Here is a 24,541-nt window from a genome sequence, read left to right as displayed (position 1 = left end):
TATGCTCATTTGTCAAAGTTGTCTTGCATGTAGCGTAATATCCAGTTATGTCTTGATAAGATAGCAGTCTGATGCTGTGGCAGGCAACATACTCCTAATAAAAAGAATGTTAAGATCTGAGATTCAAAAATCTTTCAAATATAGCTAACATACAGGATGACTCACCTGTCCCTACGAAAGGTTTTATGCAACCCACAACGCCTTCAAAACCAAGGCGCGAGATTTTCATATTCTCTCGCTCACAACATGCAAAGTATTAGTCATCCAGAAAAAATGAACACCTTTTTGTCGGAAATGTCACGTAGTTATGTTTTGCTCTGAGATACGTTTTCGTTGGAGTCTAAGGTTTCCGAGTTATTCAAGAAAAACGCGTTTAAATCCCACTTATGAACATTTTTTTGTGAATAATTAAAAAATTGCAGCCCCTAGCGAAAACGTACCTCAGTACTAAATGTAGCTACATTAAATTTCCTACAAAAATATTCTGTTCATTTTTTTATAGGACTAATAGTTGGCATGTAGTAAGAAAGAGAGTATGAAAATCTAGCACATAGTATTTGCATAAAACACATGAGTAAGGCAGCTGAGTAGTATATAGGCCACACAATAAATGGATCTGTGACAGCCATGGTAGATAATTACGCGAAATTAATGTTATAAGGAAGTATAAAGGGCAATAAGCACTAAGCTCATTTTTTCTAGAATGAAGTATGGCTGGGAAACTGAAGTTCAATTACAAAGTAGATTATTTACAGTAGTAAAGGGTGTATACTTATTAATTGTGTGCGGTCCTTTTTTAGGTTGCACAAACAGTTTAAGATAAAATGAGAATAATAACAGCTCTATTCCTAAATGTGACGGTAAGAAACCATAATACGAGACGCAATAACAATGAATCTGTAACATAATAATAATTGATAGAGAGGAGATGTAGAAGTTCGACAGTATCCTTCTACTAAAGACGTTTTTTGTGCAAATGGGGAGAAATTTTTTAAATCTTCAGTGCAGCGGTTTGGAATTTGGTTGAATGCTTTACAATAACTCTGTATAACTCCTTCAGAGAATTAATTGGAGCTGTAATACGTTTTTTTCCGGTTCGAGGAAAATGTTTGGTTGTAGAAGCACGTATACCGAATCCTTGATGAAGCCACTAAAAGAAGAAAAGAGCAAAAGCTAAAGTTCTCAGTGTTGAGACCCGTTTCACCCTATCTAGCGTCGAGAAATTTCTTGAGTTTTCTCTGCACTATAAATGGGCGACGGACTTTCTCTCGAAAATGCGAAGTATGTTTTAAGTTTCAGGATACTGTTCATGTTCCACTATGCTATCTGATCGCTACGTTCCCTAATTTCTGGCAGCCAAACTTTGGCAGAGGAGCAGAAGTTTTCCTCGTCACAGAAAATCAAGTGCAACGGGTAACTTCCAGTCTCTTCTCCTCTCTCAAGGTTGTAACTGCAAAACTGAGTGCTGCTGTCAGTATTTCCTTTATTAAGTGCCTGCAGAAGTTGAACCTTGTTCTCTTTTAGTGCCAAACGTCGACGTAACTTTCTGATTCGGAACACAAAACTCTTGGCACCCTCATCGTATCGTTTCATGGACTATAAATGAACAACGTTCGAATTCGTCGGCGCTCCTGTTAGCCGTGCGAGAAGGATCCCAACGTACTGAGTTTCGCAAGTATCCTCGCTATGAAATTTGCAATCAGAAAGAGCTGTAGTGCGGAATTTCGATGGAAATTACAATGCACTTCTCAAACGTAACTCACAAACCTTTCCATGTGGCTAGCACACTGTTTTTAACAATACACTACTCCTCAAATCCTGTATTCGCTAGAAGATCTCTCGCCGAACAAATGAAACTTCATTATTCACGAATATTAACATTTTTTGAATTTGTAGAATTGTGAAATAGGACCATGACCTTAACACACTTATTTTCCATTGTATTATATGTATATCAATACGTCTACCGCAGCTAATGAAATGTCCTTGTATGTTGCAGGAGGCCGCGATGCGCCTGAAGGACGCCGACTGTGCTGGTGTTGTTGCCGAGCCGCGTCTGCATATGTGAGTACCTGAACACTAGGGTGTGTGTGTGTGGGTGTGTGGGTGTGTGTGTTTGTGTGTGTGTGTGTTTGCTTCTGTGTTGGTTTGTTTGTTGTGCTGTACCTGCCGAGATGTAATAAGAGGAGGTGTCATGACGTCACAAACTTTAAAGCCACCGTTCGCCATGGCAACTGCCCAAAATATTAGCTTCTGGTGAAAGTGCTTTATAAAAAAATTCCACCTCGTCATACATCGATGTACGGTCTAAAGACAGTATAAAGTATAAAAGAATCTCAATTCATTACTAACACTGTGTCATTCACGAAAACAGTGTGAAATTTATCATTTAATACAACTGTTGCGAGCTCATAACAGAAATTAAGAACAAAAATCAATCGTAAACAGTAGTCTGCTAATGTTTTTGGGCATCCAATGTGGCGGGGCCGGCTTGAAAACAATGTACAGCTTAAGTCTGTAGTGCCATTCCCCTTTATTATACCGCCATGGTCATACCATTCTACCTATTTCCGTATGAAAATTACCGCAGAGTTTTCCATAAAAATGTTACGCTATTCATGGTTGTTTACAGCCTTTAATAGTCACCAGAAAACACTTATAAAAAGTCGAAGGACATGGAAAAAGCAGTAACTGAGAAAGGAGTGAGCAGCGGCTGTGTCTTATCCATCATTTCATCAAGTCTGTAGTTAGTGAAAGCAATACAAGAAACCAAGGAGATACTTTTGGAAAAGCGATTAATGCTCAGGGAGAAGAAATAAAGAGTTCAAAAGTTTGCTGATGTAATTCTGTCAGAGAAGGCAAAGGATTTGGTAGATCACTTGAACGTCTTAAAAAGAGATTGTAAAGAAACACGATTAAAAGTAAAAGAAAATTTTTGAATCTTGTAAAGTTATGATGAGGGATTTACTATTTGGCAACAAGACCATGAAAGTAGTACACAATGTTTGCTACTTGGATAGCGAAACAGCTGACGAAGGCACAACTAGAGAAGATGTAAAATGTAGGCTAGCAATGGAAATGAAGTTTTCTTGTAAGAGAAACGTGGTAACATCTAATATAAACCATTGGGAAACTCATTCTCTGAAAGCTTATGTTTGGAATGTAGCTTTATACGGAAATCCCACGTGGACGATAAACAGTACAGAGAAGACTAGAAGCTTGTAAAATGTGCTACAGGATAATGCTAAATTAATGAAGAGATGGTTGTTGCTGTTTTCAGCGCATACATTTCTCTGCATAACTACTGCAGTCCACTCACTGTTGTCGGTCCTTGCTGTCTCTCTCTCATTTTTGCAACGTAAAGTTTATTCCGTTACCAAATTAACATTTCTTGATGCCACAAGACGTGCTCTGTCAACCGATTACTTCTTTTATAGTTTGAGCCATAAATTAATCTTTTTCCCAATTCGATTCAGTACCTTCTCATTAGTTATCTGATGTATCCATATGACATTCAGCAATCTTCTGAACCTTCCATTATCTTCATATCTCTATAGTCTGTCGCCAACGCTTCCGAACTGTGGAGAAAAGATAGCTGTTACTACATTTGCTAGATGTATTCTAGCCTCTGGCTTCCTCTACAGTTTTTACCGTCTACACCTCCCTCTAGTACCATGATGGAAGTTGTCTTAAAAGATGTCCTATCATCATGTCCCTTCTTCCTATCAGTGTTTTCTATATACCTTTAATTGCTGATTCTTCTGAGAACCTTCTCATTCCGTACCTTATCTGTCCACATGTAGCACCACGTCTCAAATGTTTCTAATCTATTCTGTTCCGGTTTTTCTCACAGTCCAATCTCACTGTCATACAATGCTGTGCTCCAAACGTACATTCTTGGAAATATCTTTCTCAAATTAAGACCTATGTTTGATATTAGAGCGCTTCTTTTGGTCAGGAATGCACTTTTAACCAATGCTAGTCTACCTTTTATGTCCTCCTTGCTCCGTCCATCATGGGTTGTTTCGCTGCCTAGGTAGCAGAATTACTTAACTTCATCCACTTCGTGATCACCAACTATAATGTTAAGTTTCTCGCTATTCTCATTTCTGCTACTTCTCCGTACTTTCATCATTTCTCGATTTACTCTCAATCCACATTCTGTACTCATTAGACCATTCCACTCAACACAGCCTGTAATTTCTCTTCACTTTCACTGAGGATAGCAATGTCATCAGCGAATCTTATCAGTGCTATCCTTTCACCTTGTACTTTAATCCTGCTCTTGGGCCGGCCGTTGTGGCCGAGCGGTTCTAGGCGCTACAGTCTGGAACCGCGCTGCTGCTACTGTCGCAGGTTCGAATCCTGCCTCGGACATGGATGTGTGTGATGTCCTTAGGTTAGTTAGGTTTAAGTAGTTCTAAGTTCTAGGGGACTGATGACCTCAGATGTTAAGTCCCATAGTCCTCAGAGCCATTTGAACCTACTCGTGGATCTTTTATTTATTTCCGTCACTGCTTCTTCGACATATAGATTGAACTGTATGGACGAAAGACTACATCCCTGTCTTACATCCTTTTGAATCCGTGCACTTAGTTCTTGGTCTTCCGTTCATATTTTTCCCTTTTGGTTCTTGTACATATTGTACGAGGATTGGAACTTTAATAGTGGCAACTATTTATTCACAGCTCGTACAAAATAGATACGTGTTTCAAAGTTTTACTGCTCTTCAAAGTAGTCACCAGCATTGTGTATAACCCGTTGCCAGCGGTGTGGAAGTCGTAGGATACTCTTAGCAGTGCCAGTTGCGTTGACAGTTCGAGCGGCGCGGACTATTGCCCAACGAATTTGTAGCATTTCTGAAGAGAATGCCGTGAAGTGCTTCCTTCAGTTTAGAAATCGAGTTGAATTCACGAGGGCTTAAGTCAGGGGAGTGCAGTAAGTGGTATAGCACTTAGCAGCCCCATCAGTCAAACAAATCAGTAACAGCTTGCACTGAATGTGCTTGAGCATTGTCCTGCAAAATGATGGTCAGGTCCTTCAGAAAGTGTCATTACTTCTGTCTCTAAGCTGGTTCTAGGTTGTGTTCCAAATATGAACAGCATAGAGACAGACGTGATGACACTTTCTGCAGGATCTGACCATCATTTTGCAGGACAATGCTCAAGCACGTACAGTGCAAGCTGTTACTGATTTGTTTGACTGATGGGGCTGCTAAGTGCCATACCACTTACTGCACTCCCCTGACTTAAGCCCTCGTGAGTTCAACTAGATTTCTAAACTGAAGGAAGCACTTCACGGCATTCTCTTCTGAACTACTACAAATTCGTCGGCAATAGACCGCGCCACTCGAACTGTCAACACAACTGGCAGTGCTAAGAGTACTCTACGACTTCCACATTGCTGGCAACGGGTTATTCACAATGCTGGTGACTACTCTGAAGGTCAGTAAAACTTTGAAACACGTATCTATTTTGTACGAGCTGTAAATAAATAGTTGCCACTATTAAAGTTAATCCCTCGTATATTACCAGTGTTTCCCTATGCCTTACTCCTAATTTTCGCAGGATTTCGAACGTCTTCCGCTATTTTACGTTGTCGAACGCTTTTCCAGGCCGTCAAATGATATGAACGTCTTTTGATTTTTCTTCAGTCTTTCTTCCATTATCGAGGTGGAGGAGGAGGAGATTAGAATTTAACGTCCCGTCACAACGACATCATTAGGGACGGAGTACAAGCTGGGATTAGAGAAGATGGAGGAGGAAAGCGGCCGTGCCCTTTCGAAGGAACCATCCCGGAATTTGCCTTAAGCGATTTAGGAAAATAGCAGAAAACCTAAGTCAGGATGGCCGGACGCGGGTTTGAACGGTCGTTCCCTCAAGTGCCTCCAGTGTGCTATCCACTCCATTTTCAACCGAAACGTGAGAACTACCTCTCTGGTTCCTTTGCTTTTCCTAAAGCCAAACTTATCATCATATAATAGATCATTACATTTCTTTTCCATTTTTCTGTATACTATTCTTGTCAGTAGCTTGGATGCTTGATCTGTTAATCTGATTGTATGATAATTTTCGCAATTGTCGGCTCTTGCAGTCTTGGGAATTGTGTGGATGATGTTGTTTTTCCGGAAGTCACAAGTCCCATACACTCTACATACCAACTTGAATATTCGTTTTTTTGCCACTTCCCCCAATGATTTTAGAAATTTCGATGGAATGGTACCTACCTCTTCTGCTTTATTTGTTGTTAAGTTTTCCAAATCTCTCTTCAATTCTGACTTTAATACTAGATCCCCTCTATCTTCCCTATAGCCTCCTGTTTCTACTTCCATCACGTCTTCAGACACGTTCTACTCCTCATAAGACCCCCAATGTACTCTCTCCACCTATTCGCTCTCTCCTCTGAATTTAGAAGTGGAATTCCCATTGCACACTTAATGTTACCGCTCTTAGTTTTAATTTTACCGAAGATTCTTTTGACTTTTTTGTGTGCTGTGTTAGCCCCTCAGACAATTATTTCATTTTCGATTTCTTCACATTTTTCATTTAGCTATTTCATCTTAGCTTCCCTGCACTTCCTATTTATTTCATTCCCAACTCGCTTGCATTACTGTATTCCTGACTATCCCGGAACATTTTTGCAGTTCCTTCAGTTATCCATGGTTTCATCACAGTTACCTTCCTGGTACCTATGGTTTTCTTTGAAACCACTGTCATTCCCCTTTTTACAGATGTCTATTCCTCTTCAACTGAACTGCCTACTGAGCTATTGGTTATGGCAGTATCTATAGCTCCAGAGAGTTTCAAGCGTACCTCTTCATTCCATAGTATTCCTTAGTATTTCTGTATCCCACGTCTTTCCTTTTAGATTCTTAAACTTTTGTCTACTCGTATCTCTTGAAATCTTGCCTCCGTCAAATAGACGATAGGTGCTCCAAACGCACTGTTCAAGTAAATTTGTCCTCAGTTGTTGGCCTCTTTCTTCGTAGATTAACGTGGAGTACTTCCTTGTTAGACAACACGGCAAGATAGCACAGTAACAAAATTATGCCATATTCTGGAATAAGAGAGAGTGAGAGAGAAAGAGAGAGAGAGAGACAGAGAGAGAGAGACAGAGAGAGAGACAGAGAGAGAAGCAGAGAGGTAGAGGTGGGGTTTAAGATTTTTGCACCGCAGATAGATTTCTCCGGTTTTGCGTGTATTCCGTATCTCATTCTCCAACTAAGCAAATTATTTAATCTTAATTACTAAACTGCATAATTCTACAACGATTAAAAATCATGGCTGGATACGACGATTTTCGTCTTACTTGTTCTCCAACCATAGAGTGACGATAATGCTTTTCTCGTAATGTGATGCTACATCATTTCGTGTATCACAGACTTCGAACATCACTTTAACATGCTTTCAGTGACTGTCGAACTCCGAGTGTATAACACGATCTCTCTCTCTCTCTCTCTCTCTCTCTCTCTCTCTCTCTCTCTCTCTCTCTCCCCGCCCTCTCTCTCTCTCTCTCTCTCTCTCTCTTTGTTTTTCCTTTTTCTCCCGGTACGCTATTCGGGTGTTAGAGAGTGTTTCCCTCTGAAACAGTCTTTCGATGTTTACTTTCCATCTACCAGCTCTTTTTCTCTAGATTTGACGCTGGCTTCCTATCCGCTCATCTTATATCGACACAGTTTCTCTTTACTTCAGTGAAATTGTGTTTCGTCTTCATCCCTGCAGCTTCAGTACTTACAAATATTTATTTTACCCTTTATTCATGAATTTTCTTCTTTCACAGATGATATAGAGTACTTTCGTAAACTATCTTCAATTTTCTTCAGTCTCTCTACCCTATAGAAAGTGAGATATTTGACTTTGAGCGTTAGCTGTTTTTATAAGCAACTTCTATTTCCCAAAAATCTTCTATTACTTTATGTAGCCCAAAAATCACAGTATGGGACAATCTCGAACTAATTTAATTTCCTAAGCCTTAAGGTAGTATCTCTTTTCTTTCACTTTGAATTTCTTTCAAAATTCCTCCCGTCATACGTTACATCCTCAATTCTTGAAATACTGTATATTCCCAACAAAGACGTACGTGAGTCACTGTCCTCCTGTGTACCAAGCGTTCAGAAAAAACACAAGTTGATTTCACTTAAAATCTAAGCTACTGCTGCTGTAATAAAAGGATGTAATTTTCTGTTGCTAATGCCTACTGCTGTATCTTCCATTTATAAACATACAGAGTAATCTTGGCATTCATCAGAACAAATTAAATTTTGATTCAGTGTTGTATAAATATCTTTAAAGTTAATTATGTGATAGTTTCCTTTAAACTGAAGTTTCAGTATCTAGAACTCTCAGAATGATGCTCACTTTTCTTATAATTAACCTGTATTAGAAATGATAACGTGTTATGGATGTCACGCGTAAATTAAATTTTAAACTGGTACTTCAGATTTAAGTTTATTTCGCTTCCTTCTTTGGGCAATACATTGCTCAGAGAAGCATTAAAATTTAGATTTCCGCCCACTAAGAATTTTCATAGGCCTGAAGCTTTGTACTACTCTCTTAAAAATTCTTGATTTACCAGCCTCCTTTGTGTGTGTGTGTGTGTGTGTGTGTGTGTGTGTGTGTGTGTGTGTGTGTGTGTGTGGGTGGGTGGGTGGGTGGGTGTAGAGAGGGGTCTCAATGAGGCGACGATTCTGATTGCAGTACTTATTGTACCATACGTCGTTCCAGTTTATCATTCGAATATGGACAGGATGCATATTGCAGCTATCTGAGGACCGATGCAATATACACCCTCATCCAGTTTTGGAGTAGGCGGAAAGATGATGCTCGCGAATGCACTCTATAGCAGGTAGAGCAGTTGCTGGAAGGACTAAGTAAGTTCCCTGAAATATTTTACGGAAAATTCCGGATAGCTCCTTTGGAGAAGTGCATATGTGGATTTCGTGACGTGTCCTATCCGAGCTTCTGCTCTGTCTCCCATTACCCTGCCGTCGACATCAGGTCAGCATTCCCTCTGGTTAAAAAAGGATGCCTCAGTGTGCGTCACTTGATTTTTACCGACAGAGAGAACGAGCTAATCGTTATATCAAGTAATTTTTTTAGTTAACTAAAAAAAGAAACCTCAGTATAAGCACAAGGTTTCTGGCGGTTCCCTATCTTTTATCTAACAGGTATCTGATATCTTCCAACCCTGAGCTCTTAAGTTCAGCAAAAATGTAAGTTCGTACTTACAATTTGGTTGAGATAAACAACCGCATTACAGAGGCAAATTAAAAATCTTCTTGGAAAATTACTTTCGTCAGCCTGAAAGCATAAGTGAAGGTTTAATTTAATATCTGACTGCAATAAAAGTGTTCCGCTGCTCTGAAGTTGCTAAGAAAATAATTCAAGAGGAAATGTGAATCCAAGGGATAAGGGATTATCGAAGCTTCACTCAGAAATACAAAAACTGCATTCAACTCAAATTGACTGAAAATAAAATGAGTACATACTCAAGTCATTTCATTCTATAAATGACTTTACTAAGGACCAACCACAATGTATTTTTCTTGATAATATTACAGGCATTGCGCCTCGTAAACCAAATTATTCTAAATGCTGTATTTAGTAATAACTACAGTTGTCCTATCTGGCATAAATTTCCATTACGTCAGTCTAGATGAGTACAAAACAACGATTCTCTACAATCAAATATTGTTTCTTTTTGTAACTAGAGCTTGTAAGGTTTTGAGGTTAGAACAACGACTGTTTAACTATTTTTTGTTTAATTTTGCAATCTTATCACAGAAATACACACATTACACAGTTTACAATGTGACAATGTTCTGATAGTTGTCAAACTAACGCATCTCGTCCTCAGAAAGTGAAATAATCCTAAACACCACAATGGTAAATTTTAATTAGAAGTTTCTTTACAAAATTATTCTTATGACTACGTCATGATGTTGGTCATTGCTACAACAAATCATCCAATTTCGGTTCAAAGTTTGTACTGTTTAGGATGACAATCAAGTCTACAAAGGATGGTTAGTTTTGTGGCAAGTTGAGCAAAAGATTATCCAAGGTCACTCGAGTTTACAGTGGACGCAAGCTGGTGAACCAACAGTTTACGCCTCTACTCGTGGTATTTACCTTAGATACGATGGGCTGTTGTCTGCACGGCTTCTCTCATCCTTTGAAATTCCAATAAAAAAACTAATTAAGCCTTTGCTGATTTTTCCAGCAGAAACTCTCCGTATGTTTCTTGTTATGCGAGAAAACATGTAAACATGTACTCATCCATAGTCTTGGAATATGGCGATATGCACGTGCATGGCTGGAGCAGTGTGCGTATTAAAATGCCCTCTCACTCCTCGCAAAACAATTAACTAATTGGCTGGTTCGTTTCTCCATAGTTGGAGCCCAACTATGCTAAAGCTAATATCTAGCTGAATGTCAGCCACAGTGAACGCAATGTTCACACAAATTTCTCCTCTGCGTCATATAGAATGTTATGCGGTCCATTCTGCACTTGACGCCAGTTCAGAGAAGAGTCCCTGAAAATGTCGCTCTTGTATCCCCACCTGGGTTCTTTCATTCTCCACGTCACGGCTTTTTTCGCCAAATAGGGGTGTTCCTCTTATTTTTGTGGAAACTCTCTCTGCCAATCGCAAGGGCCCTACCACTGAACTGTGTCAAAATCTCGGCACTTTAATCCTTCCCACTTCGTTTCCGCCAATCGGACGTTTTGTGCCCACTCCAGATGCCTAAAAGTTACATGTGTACATCACGTGTGTACCACTCGCTCTTCACATGACCAACTGCATCACTGGTTTTGTTCATATCCATTTGGAATTCCGAAACGCAGTTTTCTAAAGCTTCTTTCTGTCCTACTTCTGGTGGCCCATTGTATTGTATTGTATGTTACTCGGGGACCTAGAAACGACGGAGAGGCTCCGTCCCCACCGCAGCCACAGTGGTCCACAACCCCACGATGACTAACGCAGTCCACCCCTCCGCCGCCCCACACCGAACCCAGGGTTATTGTGCGGTTCGGCCCCCGGTGGACCCCCCATGGAACGTCTCACACCAGACGAGTGTAACCCCCTATGTTTGCGTGGTAGAGTAATGGTGGTGTACGCGAACGTGGAGAAATTGTTTGCGCAGCAATCGCCGACATGGTGTAACTGAGGCGGAATAAGGGGAACCAGCCCGCATTCGCCGAGGCAGATGGAAAACCGCCTAAAAACCATCCACAGACTGGCCGGCTCACCGGACTTCGACACAAATCCGCCAGGCGGATTCGTGCCGGGGACCGGGCGCTCCTTCCCGCCCGAAAAGCCGTGCGTTAGACCGCGCGGCCATGGTGGCCCATTACTTGCTCTCTAGTATGCGTCACCTGTCCCGTCGCTGGCTCCCATTGCGGGAAGCCCCCTAAGAGCTTTTCGTAGTGCAGCCTCTGCTTCTGTCGGTGCCTGCTTCCACACAAAACGTTTCCTCTCGCTGCTTGTTTCACCTGCACAGAAGCAGTGTGTTAATGTCGTCGATTGAGTGTCATCCCTTTTGCAGTACATACTTACAGGCAGATATGCTCATTGCCGCCGAAATAAGTTAGATGCCATATTCATCTTCCCATTACGATGTATAAAACTCTTATGTAAGGTGCAAAATTGACCTTCATTTATCTGCCACCTTACAAGCATTACAAGTTTGAAACGAGACTTATATTACCATTCTTTGATTTTTATGCACTATCAGCAGCCGTGTTTGCAAACCAGACTACGAGAATTGCGTTCCATCTGATTATGCTGACTACCCAGTGTTCTTATACTATATTTGTCGTAAGATAAACATTTCATTTTGAAGTTATGTGGTTAACTTGTGCTTGTTGTTCATAAAAACAGCATTTTCATTGTTTGACGCCACCATATGCAAGAGAGAAACATGTGCGTGAGGAGTGGGACAATGATACAAGCTAAGATAACCTTCCTGACCAGTTAGTGAAGTACCCATATAGCTTAACCAGCTAGTAATTAAGTCCTCAATAAAATAAAAAACCCTTGGCGATGGCACAAATTTGACCAAATACGTTTGGGAAAGAATAGTAATGTAAGGACGTTTTGCATGAACGGACAGAATCTATTTAGCATAAGTAAACTTAGTTTTGTGTACTGTTAATGTGTAAAATGAAATATTTCTGGACATGTGTTTGCATACAAGTTCTCTTTAGAAGTGAAACACCTTATACTCTGAACTATTTGCAGCTGACAGATCCGCTACATGATCAGTTGTTTGGGAGAAATGCGACCTACTGCTTCTAGAGTTCACATCTAATGTTGCACTGGCGTATTACACTTAAAACACTAGCTGAAGAGCCTCAGTCCCCAGAAGAATTTCGGTGCAGTGTAATGATAAATAACTCTGATTTCGTGTTCTGTACAACAATCAGGTGCGTCTGTAATACTAATACTAAATTATTCTACCTCTTATTTTAAGATTATTGTAGAGCCACTATGGAGGCAAAGTACCTACTCCAGAAGCACAGCGCATTTATCAATGAAAGCTTTCCAAATCGACAATAAAGTGCACGCAAGCTCTTCCTGTTCACCCATCAATAAGAAGTCCCCGCCCCCTGTCATTATTCTGAAAAGAAAGCATACACAATGTGATCAAAAATATCCGGACACCTGGCTGAAAATGACTTACAAGTTCGTGGCGCTTTCCATCGGTAATACTGAAATTCAGTATGGTGTTGGCCCACCCTTAGCCTTGATGACAGCTTCCACTCTCGCAGGCATACGATCAGTCAGGTACTGGAAGGTTTCTTGGGGAATGGCAGGCCATTCTTCAGAGTGCTGCACTGAGGAGAGGTAGCGATGTCGGTCGGTGAGGCCTGACACGAAGTCGGCGTTCCAAAACATCCCAAAGGTGTTCTGTAGGATTTAGGTAAGGACTCTGTGCAAGCCAGTCAATTACAGGGATGTTCGACATAGGCCATGCATTATGAACAGATGCTCGATCGTGTTGAAAGATGCAATCGCCATCGCCGAATTGACTTCAACAGTGGGTAGCAAGAAGGTGCTTAAAACATCAGTGTAGGAATGTGCTGTGATAGAGCCACGCAAAACCACAAGGGATGCAAGCACCCTGCATGAAAATCACGACCACACCATAACATCACCACCTCCGAATTTTACTGTTGGCACTACACACGCTGACAGATGACGTTAACCGGGCATTCGCCATACCCACTCCCTGCCATCGAATCGCCACATTGTGTACCGTGATTCGTCACTCCACACAAAGTTTTTCCTCTGTTCAATCGTCTAATGCTTACGCTCCTTACACCAAGAGAGGCGCCATTTGCCATTTACCGGCGTGAAGTGTGGCTTATAAGCAGCCGCTCGACCATGACATCCAAGTTCTCTCACCTCCCGCCTGTCACAGTACTTGCAGTGGATCCTGATGCAGTTTGGTTCAAATGGATCTGAGCACTATGGGACTTAACATCTGAGGTCATCAGTCCCCTAGAACTTAGAACTACTTAAACCTAACTAACCTAAGGACATCACACACATCCATGCCCGAGGCAGGATTCGAACCTGCGACCGTAGCGGTCACGCGGTTCCAGACTGAAGCGCCTAGAACCGCACGGCCACACCGGCCGGCTGATGCAGTTTGGAATTCCAGTGTGATGTTCTGGATAGATGTTACCTATTACACATTACGACCCTCTTCAACTGTCGGCGGGCTCTGTCGCTCAACAGACGAGGTCGGTCTGTACGCTTTTGTGCTGTACGTGTCCCTTCGCGTTTCCACTTCCCTATCACATCGGGAAAAGTGGACTTTGGGATGTTTAGGAGTGTGGAAATTTCGCGTACAGACGTATGACACAAGTGACACCCAATTACCTGACCACGTTCGAAGTCCGTGAGTTCTAATGACTACTGATGTCGCTGATATGGAGTACCTGGCAGCAGGTGGCAGCACAAGGCACCCAATATGAAAAACGTATGTTTTTGGGGGTGTCCGGATACTTCTGATCACATAGTGTAGCTTTGCGCGTGAACGTTCATTTTTCTATATAACATATCGAAAAAATGTTAGCTCCAATGTTGATTAACAAAACCGACGTCGAACAGAGACTCTAAGTATCACTGATGATGGCTAGAGGAATTCTCTCGCGATATAAGGTGTCCCAGGAGCATGGTCAATAAAAGTGACAGGAAGCATCATTCGAAGCAAAAAGTAGAGTAAACATGGGCTCTAAGATGCATACCTTAAGAGCAATGAGCACTTGTTCGGTATAGCATATTTCTTCTACTGACCAAGTGCTAATAGATCTTAAGCTATTGACGGAAAGTCATCGAGTAAAACAGAAGTTAAAAGTGTTATAGGCCCTTTGCTTTTTCTTATCTATATAAACGATTTGGGAGACAATCTGAGTAGCCGTCATAGATCGGTTGCAGATGACGCTGTCGTTTATCGACTAATAACGTCATCAGAAGATCAAAAATAAAATTGCAAAACGATTTAGAAAAAATATCTGAATGGTGCGAAAATTGTCAGTTGACACTAAATAACGAAAAGTGTGAGGTCATCCACATGAGTGCTAAAAGGAATTCGTTAAACTTCGGTCACTCCATAAATCAGTCTAATTTAAAAGCCGTAAATTCAACTAAATACCTAGGAATTACAATTACGAGCAACTTAAATTGAAAGGAAGGCTAACCAAAGACTGAGTTTTATTGGCAGGACACTTAGAAAATGTAACAGATGTGCTAAGGAGACTGCCTAGACTAGCCTTGTCCGTCCTCTTTTAGAATACTGCTGCGCGGTGTGGGATCCTTACCAGGTAGGACTGACGGAGTGCATCGAAAAAGTTCAAAGAAGGACAGCACGTTTTGTATTATCGCGAAATATGGGAGAGAGTGTCACAGAAATGATACAGGACTTGGGCTGGACATCATTAAACGAAAGGCGTTTTTCACTGCGACGGAATCTTCTCATGAAATTTCAGTCATCAACTTTCTCTTTCGAATGCGAAAATATTTTTCTGACACCGTCCGACATAGGGAGAAACTATTACCACGATAAAATAAGGGAAATCAGAACTCGTACGGGTAGATATACGTGTCCGTTCTTACTGGGCGCTATAAGAGATTGGAATAACAGAATTGTGTAGATGTTTCGATGAACCCGCTGCCAGGTACTTAAATGTGATGTGTAGAGTATACATGTAGATGTAGATGTATAAAGTATGCATTTTAGAACCCATATTTTCTAGAGCTTTTTGATATGAATAGTTGTTCCTGTCATATCCTTAAGTATTAACCATTCCTCCTGGGATACCCTGTACGCCACCGTATGCCGATTTAAGGGACTCTTGAAACACGAGAAGGCAACTAGATTTTCGAGAATGCGGGCCAGAGAACCCAATGTTATGACCCGAAGCAAGTCCCTTCGTGTTTTTACTTGCTTTCTACAATAATTGGAAAATTAACGTAATGGGAAACATTAAAACACAATGTTTCAGATCCTGACAGCTTCAGAGTCTACTAGTATTATTATATACTTATACTTACAGTAATTTAACCTAATTACAGGCAATAATTTGAAGATAAATATTACTTTCGTCAAAACCGTATTGATTGCTGTCATCATTTTGTCTACACTCATCACACCTCTCCAGAGTGATATAATATATTGTTCATGGTATTAATAAATAAATTTTTGCATATTGTTCGACTATGGTTTAAAATACAAGGCAATGAAATGTCTACAGTCGCAATTTTATTGATTTTTTTCTCAACCATTTCGGTTACTTAGCTATTATCACACCTTCTCCTTCTTCTTCTTCTTCTTTTCAGCGATAATAGGGCCTGTAGGCCGCGCCCTACATCAACGATCTGCTTCCATCTCCTTCTATCTCTCGCTGTCTCTCTCCAACCTGCGGGTATTCCTAATGCTGCGACGTCTATGTCATCTTTCAACTGTGTGGAGGTCGATCCAGTAGTTCAAATGGCTCTGAGCACTATGGGACTTAACTTCTGAGGTCATCAGTCCCCTAGAACTTAGAACTACTTAAACCTAACTAACCTAAGGACATCACACACATCCATGCCCGAGGCAGGATTCGAACCTGCGACCGTAGCGGTCACGCGGTTCCAGACTGTAGCGCCTAGAACCGCTCGGCCACCCCCGCCCGCGGACCAGTAGTCTTGTTGCTTGGAGAGTACCCTCAAATGCCTCCTTAGGAAGTCTGTTGGTGTCCATTCTAGCCACATGCCCAGGCTATTGCAGCCTCCTACGTTTTAATTTCTGGACGATAGCCGGCTACTTCATCAACTGATAAATTTCAGTAGTCTTTCGATCTCTCCAGAAGTCATTCTCCAACACGGGTCCCCATATTTTCCTCATAATATCTAAAAGAAATAAAGGTTTTAAATACTCCAAGAAATGTGACATAAAACTACGGTTGTAAGAACATTGCGTGTAATTGGTCGAGTCATAGCATCAGCGTACTGGTAACACGTAGGTTAATACTAGAGATCAGAAATAATCTCCATATACTTTCTTTAACCTCGTCAGCGAATCCTGTGACGTCATCTCCGAACTGGGCATGTGCCCGAAGATTTTAAACGTGAGTCTCCACCACAGCCCAGTCATAAAGTGATACTGTTATCGGTTACAAGTGTACTCGACGTGCTCATAAAGTAGAGCGACTACACGAGTTCGCAAGTATAAACACGGACTCGCGGTATTCCCACTACAAACGCAACCGTATTGAGAGAAATTTCGGCCGCGCGGGGTAGCCGCGCGGTCTATAGCGTCTTGTCACGGTCCGCGCGTCTTGTCACGGTCCGCGCTGCTTCCTCCGACGGAGGTTCGAGTCCTCCCTCGGGCATGTATGTGTGTTGACTTAACGAATATTAAATGTTTTTTACTCCAGTCTTTCATCACAATATGTATTCTTTAAACGATGACCGGTTTCAGTCCGTAATGACCATCCTCAGATCTATAATATACAAGTATATACACCTAGTGAGCAGTGTGTCTTTCAACATAATACAGCAATACGTATCACAATATACTATCATACAACCAGGGAGATGTACAGAAAATACGGAAAAACGTACCTTTTTTACACCATGTCCTAAAGCGATAATGCCATAATGGCATCGTCAAAACATATAAATATAATCAGCATAGCATCACCATATAGATCTAAAATAAGGTGTAGAATAGGCCGCATCGTCCACAGAGGCATTAATGCAACTGGCTACTGAAGTACAGTAGCTACCAGAAATCTGTTAGTTAGTTTAAGTTAGATTTAGTAGTGCTTAAGCTAGTCCCATAAGACCTTACCACAAATTTCCAAATTTTTCCAAAAGAAATTTCCACCATTAAACTGTCAATTATTATTCAGTCGTACGACACAACATTGACTTCGGCTTTTGAGCCTTTCTCAAGTGAAAGCTGAAATGTTACAAAATGTCCGATCTACCCAAATGACGGAAGTATATACCAATATAACGACTAATTGGTTAGCTTCTGTTCACACGTACATTTATAAATACAAGAGTTTTTCGAAGAACGCTGTAAATTTTTAACATTTAATATCTATTCAGAGAATGTTTAAAAGTTACGTTGACATACGCACTCCTTGAAGGCGTTACCGAGTTTGTAATAAAAGCACCTGAAAACATGACATGAGAAAGACGTGCAATCTCTCACTGGCTATTAATTATTAAAATAAATCAAAGAAATGCATGATAAGCTAAACACCTCGCTGTTGCCATAAACGCAAATTGACTTGACCAAGTGCATACAGAAATAGAACGCTTTTTTATCGCAGGGATATGTCAGTGACGTTGCTCTGTGCCCAATTTTTATTTGGTTGAGTGCATATATTTTCTCATGCTGGAGGCGGAACAAACAAGAATACAACCATTTTGTGTGCATTGGACGAAATTTTTACGTTTTTCGTCTGAAGCGTGGACTATAGGGTGAAACTGATTCCAGATTTCACTCCTCCACTAATGGAAGACATTTCATTTGCATATTTTGTATCAATTAATTTTCGTCTTGCACTCTTCACAGTCTCACAAAACACAGCTTCGTTAAAGGCGTTATGTTCCCGAATGTCATTCACTTAGCCTTCTCAGCAGAAAGATCGCGTATTCAGCTTCAGTACTAACAAGAAGCCACGACCAGCCTCACACTCCTGCACGGTTCGGTAAGAGAGGACGAGTCCTCGGGTAAGAAGCAACCGCAACGCCACAGTTCTCGGACTCGTCACATTCGCGGACTACAGCATGAACGAAGAAAGCCCGTTAGCACCGATTAACAGCGGCGCCCGCCATTTGTGAAGTATGCAACCCGAACATCAGACTCTTACTCGCGCCGTTTCTGATCTGTGGTAGGTATCCGTACAGGAAGAAATAAACTGACTCTAGCGACTCAAGATTTTTAATCATTAATAAACTCTGGCAAAACCTTTAGCTTCACAATCAGTCTTTCTCACTTAGCACCTTGTGCTAATAAATCACTCCAGGTTCACTAAGGAACCGCTGTGTGATTCTTAATTAGACTCCTATATTTTTCTATTCATCTTGCTCTTTCCAAAGCAAATGACACGAGAAGAAATTTTAAACCCCACTGCAGCCGTTCTAGGCTCTTGCAGGAAAACGAAGGATATGTTCCTCGTGTTTCCGTTGTTCTCCCTAACGGATGCCTAGCGCGCAAGTAATCTGGCCCGTCTTTTATTATTCATGGAGCCTAGGGACCATTCATATGCTTCCAAGCCACGCCTTTCTCTGCAGGAGACCGGCTCTAGTAACTAAATCCCGTAACAGAGATTCTTTCCAGGCACTGCTTATTGGGCGGGCTATCTTTCGCGCAAAGCACCTGCTCCAAGGAAGTAATTGTTACCGAAAAAAACTGAGCGTCGCTTTAAATCGTTTATATTTTAAGACAAATACGTGTTAATACAGACGTTTATCGCTAAAATACGGGGTGGTTATAACTAAACTTCAATACTTGAGAGGGCCCCATGAGAAACGAGTGATCGTAGGACAATGGAATTTTATGGAAACATTTGTAAGAACATGCGGAAGAAAAACGACGAATAAACTATTGAAAGGATTACATTTTAATTTTCTACGTGAGAGGGTAACATTTGTGAACTGCGTGCCATGTTGACGTTCTAGGTTGCTCAATGTGATGACCACCTGAATCCGCGACAGTCTGGATCCTCACCAGAGACGTCATTTCACAACTGTTCGCAGCACTTTTCGAACGGTGGACCATGGAATGTTAATACGGTGATATAGCTCATGCTCTGCTTGGAGGTCGCACATTGCATCCAGCGTTCTGAGCCAAGGCAACAATAACTTCAACAGTTTGTGACGCATTTGACCGTCGGTCCCTCCCAGGAGCAATTCCAAAATCGCCAATTAATTCTAACTTCCGAATCATGTTCTTCAATCCCACTGTGAAAAGAGGACCTCTGAGCATACCTTTAATGCGTCAATACCCGCGATAAGCAGTGATGACTGTGTTTCAAACCTACGTCGCCGACCTAGTACTGGTACCTATCGGCAAGTCATGACAGTAACTCTGCTAACAACAAAAATCCTGCAGCGCCCAGTCTGAACATCATTTCTACAAAACTGGTTACCGATATTGTTTACAGCTTCCAGACTACATAGTCTCAAGTAGTGAAGGTTTATTTATGACAACCCTGTAGTCCAGTTGCTTTTTCCCAGTTTTCGTTTGTTTCACGTAAGTCATAATAATGCCTTAGAAAAGATTTTTCGTGAGTCAGAATTAATGACAAACAATTCTTGTCTCTTGTAATTGTAACTGGTTCAATGTGACTTCACGAACGTTAAAACCCTACCTCGGGCATGGATGTATGTGATATCCTTAGGTTACTTGGCTTCAAGTAGTTCTAAGTTCTACGGGACTGGTGACGTCAGATGTTTAGTCCCATAGTACTCAGAGCCATTTGAACCATTTGAACGTTAACACAGAAACTTCCTGGTAGATTAAATCTGTGTGCCGTTCTGAGACTCGAACTCGGGACCTTTGCCTTTCGCGGACAAAAGCTCTACCATCTGAGCTACCCAAGCACGACTCACGACCCCTCCTCGCAGCTTCAGTTCCACCAGTATCTCGTCTGCTGCCTTCCAGACTTCACAGAAGCTCCTGAGACGACGTACTGGCGGGATAGGACACTGATAAAGTTGCTTCGAAATTATAATCGGCATTTTCTCGGGACTTATTGGGTGTTGGCACATAAACCAAAAAGGGTATACTTTTATTTTAACCCTTCTTCGTTTGTATCAGGGAGTGACTTATGCGTGTAATCAGAATAATAGCTGGAGCCCACTCTAGATCACCTTGCTGACATTTATTTAAGGAACTCGGGATATTCACAGTACCTTCGCAATACATATACACTCCTGGAAATTGAAATAAGAACACCGTGAATTCATTGTCCCAGGAAGGGGAAACTTTATTGACACATTCCTGGGGTCAGATACATCACATGATCACACTGACAGAACCACAGGCACATAGACACAGGCAACAGAGCATCCACAATGTAGGCACTAGTACAGTGTATATCCACCTTTCGCAGCAATGCAGGCTGCTATTCTCCCATGGCGACGATCGTAGAGATGCTGGATGTAGTCCTGTGGAACGGCTTGCCATGCCATTTCCACCTGGCGCCTCAGTTGGACCAGCGTTCGTGCTGGACGTGCAGACCGGGTGAGACGACGCTTCATCCAGTCCCAAACATGCTCAATGGGGGACAGATCCGGAGATCTTGCTGGCCAGGGTAGTTGACTTACACCTTCTAGAGCACGTTGGGTGGCACGGGATACATGCGGACGTGCATTGTCCTGTTGGAACAGCAAGTTCCCTTGCCGGTCTAGGAATGGTAGAACAATGGGTTCGATGACGGTTTGGATGTACCGTGCACTATTCAGTGTCCCCTCGACGATCACCAGTGGTGTACGGCCAGTGTAGGAGATCGCTCCCCACACCATGATGCCGGGTGTTGGCCCTGTGTGCCTCGGTCGTATGCAGTCCTGATTGTGGCGCTCACCTGCACGGCGCCAAACACGCATACGACCATCATTGGCACCAAGGCAGAAGCGACTCTCATCGCTGAAGACGACACGTCTCCATTCGTCCCTCCATTCACGCCTGTCGCGACACCACTGGAGGCGGGCTGCACGATGTTGGGGCGTGAGCGGAAGACGGCCTAACGGTGTGCGGGACCGTAGCCCAGCTTCATGGAGACGGTTGCGAATGGTCCTCGCCGATACCCCAGGAGCAACAGTGTCCCTAATTTGCTGGGAAGTGGCGGTGCGGTCCCCTACGGCACTGCGTAGGATCCTACGGTCTTGGCGTGCATCCGTGCGTCGCTGCGGTCCGGTCCCAGGTCGACGGGCACGTGCACCTTCCGCCGACCACTGGCGACAACATCGATGTACTGTGGAGACCTCACGCCCCACGTGTTGAGCAATTCGGCGGTACCCGGCCTCCCGCATGCCCACTATACGCCCTCGCTCAAAGTCCGTCAACTGCGCATACGGTTCACGTCCACGCTGTCGCGGCATGCTACCAGTGTTAAAGACTGCGATGGAGCTCCGTATGCCACGGCAAACTGGCTGACACTGACGGGGGCGGTGCACAAATGCTGCGCAGCTAGCGCCATTCGACGGCCAACACCGCGGTTCCTGGTGTGTCCGCTGTGCCGTGCGTGTGATCATTGCTTGTACAGCCCTCTCGCAGTGTCCGGAGCAAGTATGGTGGGTCTGACACACCGGTGTCAATGTGTTCTTTTTTCCATTTCCAGGAGTGTATTAACTTGTGAAATTCATCATTAATAGCCTCTCCTTATTAAAAAATAACAGCGACGTATATAGCTACAACACTAGAAGAAAGGATAACCTTCACTATTCTGGATTAAATGTTATTTTGGCGCAAAAATAGGGTGAATCATGCAGCCAGAAAACTCTGTCATCATTTGCCAAATAGCATTACAGGTCTGACAGATAGCCAACCAACATTTAGAAGAAAATTAAAAGAATTTATCAATGTAAAACTCCCCCTACTCAATAGATGAATTTTTAGATATCAAGTAGTAACTGCAAAAAAAATTATTGATTAATTATTTTGTGTAAAGAAAACTTATGTTAAAGTAACACGGTTCACATCGATACGAAATGTATTCATAATCTATGAAACAAGTATTAATGTATGTATATATGTTTGTATGTATGGGTATGTATGTATGTATGTGTGTACGTATCAGATGGTTCAAATGGCTCTGAGCACTGTGGGACTTAACATCTGAGGTCAGCAGTCCCCTAGACTTAGAACTACTTAAACCTAACTAACCTAAGGACATTACACACATCCATTCCTGCGACCATAGCAGCAGCGCGGTTCCGAATTTAAGCGCCTAGAACCGCGGACGGCTATGTATGAGAGTCCCCCTTGTAAGGACAGGAGGGGGATCTGGGGGAAACTGCGAAAGCACCGTATTTAGATTGTAATTCATTCGGCTGCATATGACTTGGTTTCGTATTTCATATTTCTCAGAAACATAGATCACAAACGAAATATGTTTTCAGTATTATTATTTATTTTTGCGTGCTGAAGGTAAAATTTTTTATGAGGCACAAACTGTCGACGTACGGACAAACGCAGTTTCACAGTTTTTCGTACTCAGGTGGCCACGTAATCGTGACCCACTCAGTTTCATAATCAAATAAAGGTCTTTTTCGCATGTTAATCGAAACATATTGCAACGTCATTATGGGGACGTGGATATTATACTTGAGGAAAACATTGCGGACGTCCTGGACAGTTTTAACGTAGAAGGGTTTGTCTTTAAAACGATAATTGCACTGTAAATCAATCAGTACCATCTGCACATGGAAAGGGGCGCTCCCGACTGGAACGGCAAAAGGCTTCGAAAACAGCTCGAAAACAGAGATAAAATTTGCACTGTCCTCAAAACATTTAGAAAACTATTTTGACACTTATTTCAACGCCTCAATGAATTCTTCAAAGTTAGCGTTTTCTTTAACGCCAGTGGGTTTAGTCAACTGAACGGTGCTGTATGTTAGAAGTTTTTCCTTCCACAATGCAAATTTCTTTTTATATGCATCCCCGTCAAATCAGAACTTAATTGGTTCTCTCCTTGCAGTGTCTTACTATGGGCAGCGTGTTGTTAAGTCCACATGAAATGTGGGGTCTGAAATCGTATCCAGGTGTTCTAATTTTCGTTCCTGCACTCCTTTTGCCGGCCGGAGTGGCCGTGCGGTTCTAGGCGCTACAGTCTGGAACCGCGAGACCGCTGCCGTCGCAGGTTCGAATCCTGCCTCGGGCATGGATGTGTGTGGCGTCCTTACGTTAGTTAGGTATAAGTAGTTCTAAGTTCTAGGGGACTGATGACCTCAGACGTTAAGTCCCATAGTGCTGAGAGCCATTTGAACCATTTTGCACTCCTTTTTCTTTCACAAATTCAACACTAACGTATTTTAAATAGAAAAATCGTTCCAGTAATGTCCTCTGTCACAACGTACTTTACAGTGATATGTAAAGTCTTCAACTGACAGTGGAGTAATGCGCGCGACTTCAGATGTTTCAGTACTCGTGCCACCAATTGCTCCACGCCTGCAAATTTAGCACAAAGTGTTTCTTGATGTACAGAATAATGAATACCGGCTCTCCAGTGTTGAAAGTTTTTGCTCTTTCACTGTCAACTGAGTCTTTAAATTCTTTCTGCATGATACTGGAATGTCGTTTCATAGAAAATTTTCAGTACCCGTGGATTATGCAAATTCGCAATAGCTTTTGAGAATACTCATCCCTCTATTCTGTCATTCCCACTCATTTTTAAAGGCTTTTGACGGTAGATTACTAGACTGCGCCTTTCTGTGCAAACGGTCACTGAACCCGTGAACCTCTTTCATACTGTGAACAAACAGAGATGGCTAAAAAGCGATGACACCACGATTCTTTCGAAAAGAAGAGAGTTGTGTCGACCGAGAAAATGCCGCACTGCAGTACTAAACTAAATGGCACGCTGTGCTGATTACTTCTGAGGAGGACTGAACAAAAGTGAGACAAGCCGAGCCTGAGCCCACACGTGGCCCTCACATCCAGATCGCGTGCAGTCTGGCACCCCATGGTCAGCCCTGTTTTACAGATATTTAAGTAGCTGAAGGAAACTGCAGTAAGAATAAGTGCTGTGATGTGGCATTATTTAGGCATTTAGCACATTGTGAATGTTTTTCGTATGTCGTTAGTGTCACTGCTCCGTTCTATCTGCTGCCTTCGGAGCTTTTTGTCTTCATTAGCTACACGTCTGACATATCACCACTCGGTCGTCAAAGAAAAGACACGCTGGCTTTTATTTCCCCGTATTTGTGTACTTAGAAAGTGTCGCTTATCACGCATATTCACCAGTAATGGAGGAGTAGGAAAAATTAATTTTATTTTGCTTTCTGCAACTCCTTTAAAGGTAGAATTCTGAC

The 24,541-nt window shown here is 42.2% G+C and overlaps 1 protein-coding gene across 4 annotated transcripts in view; it reads left to right on the top strand.

Moving 5' to 3' along the window:
* Nucleotides 1-24,541, top strand: part of LOC124593714 (schwannomin-interacting protein 1 homolog) — a 1,030,697-nt gene that overhangs the window by 398,863 nt on the left and 607,293 nt on the right. For all 4 annotated transcript variants that reach the window (XM_047132026.1, XM_047132025.1, XM_047132024.1 and 1 more), the window contains exon 2: nt 2,000-2,064. In XM_047132026.1, coding sequence (XP_046987982.1) covers nt 2,009-2,064 — 56 coding nt within the window. In that variant the 5' untranslated portion in view covers nt 2,000-2,008. The remainder of the gene's footprint in view (nt 1-1,999; nt 2,065-24,541) is intronic.

Source organism: Schistocerca americana, chromosome 2 (genome assembly GCF_021461395.2).
Source record: "Schistocerca americana isolate TAMUIC-IGC-003095 chromosome 2, iqSchAmer2.1, whole genome shotgun sequence".
Classification (NCBI taxonomy): domain Eukaryota; kingdom Metazoa; phylum Arthropoda; class Insecta; order Orthoptera; family Acrididae; genus Schistocerca; species Schistocerca americana.
The sequence above is the reverse complement of the archived record's forward strand: the minus strand, read 5'-3'. Positions and strand labels throughout refer to the sequence as shown.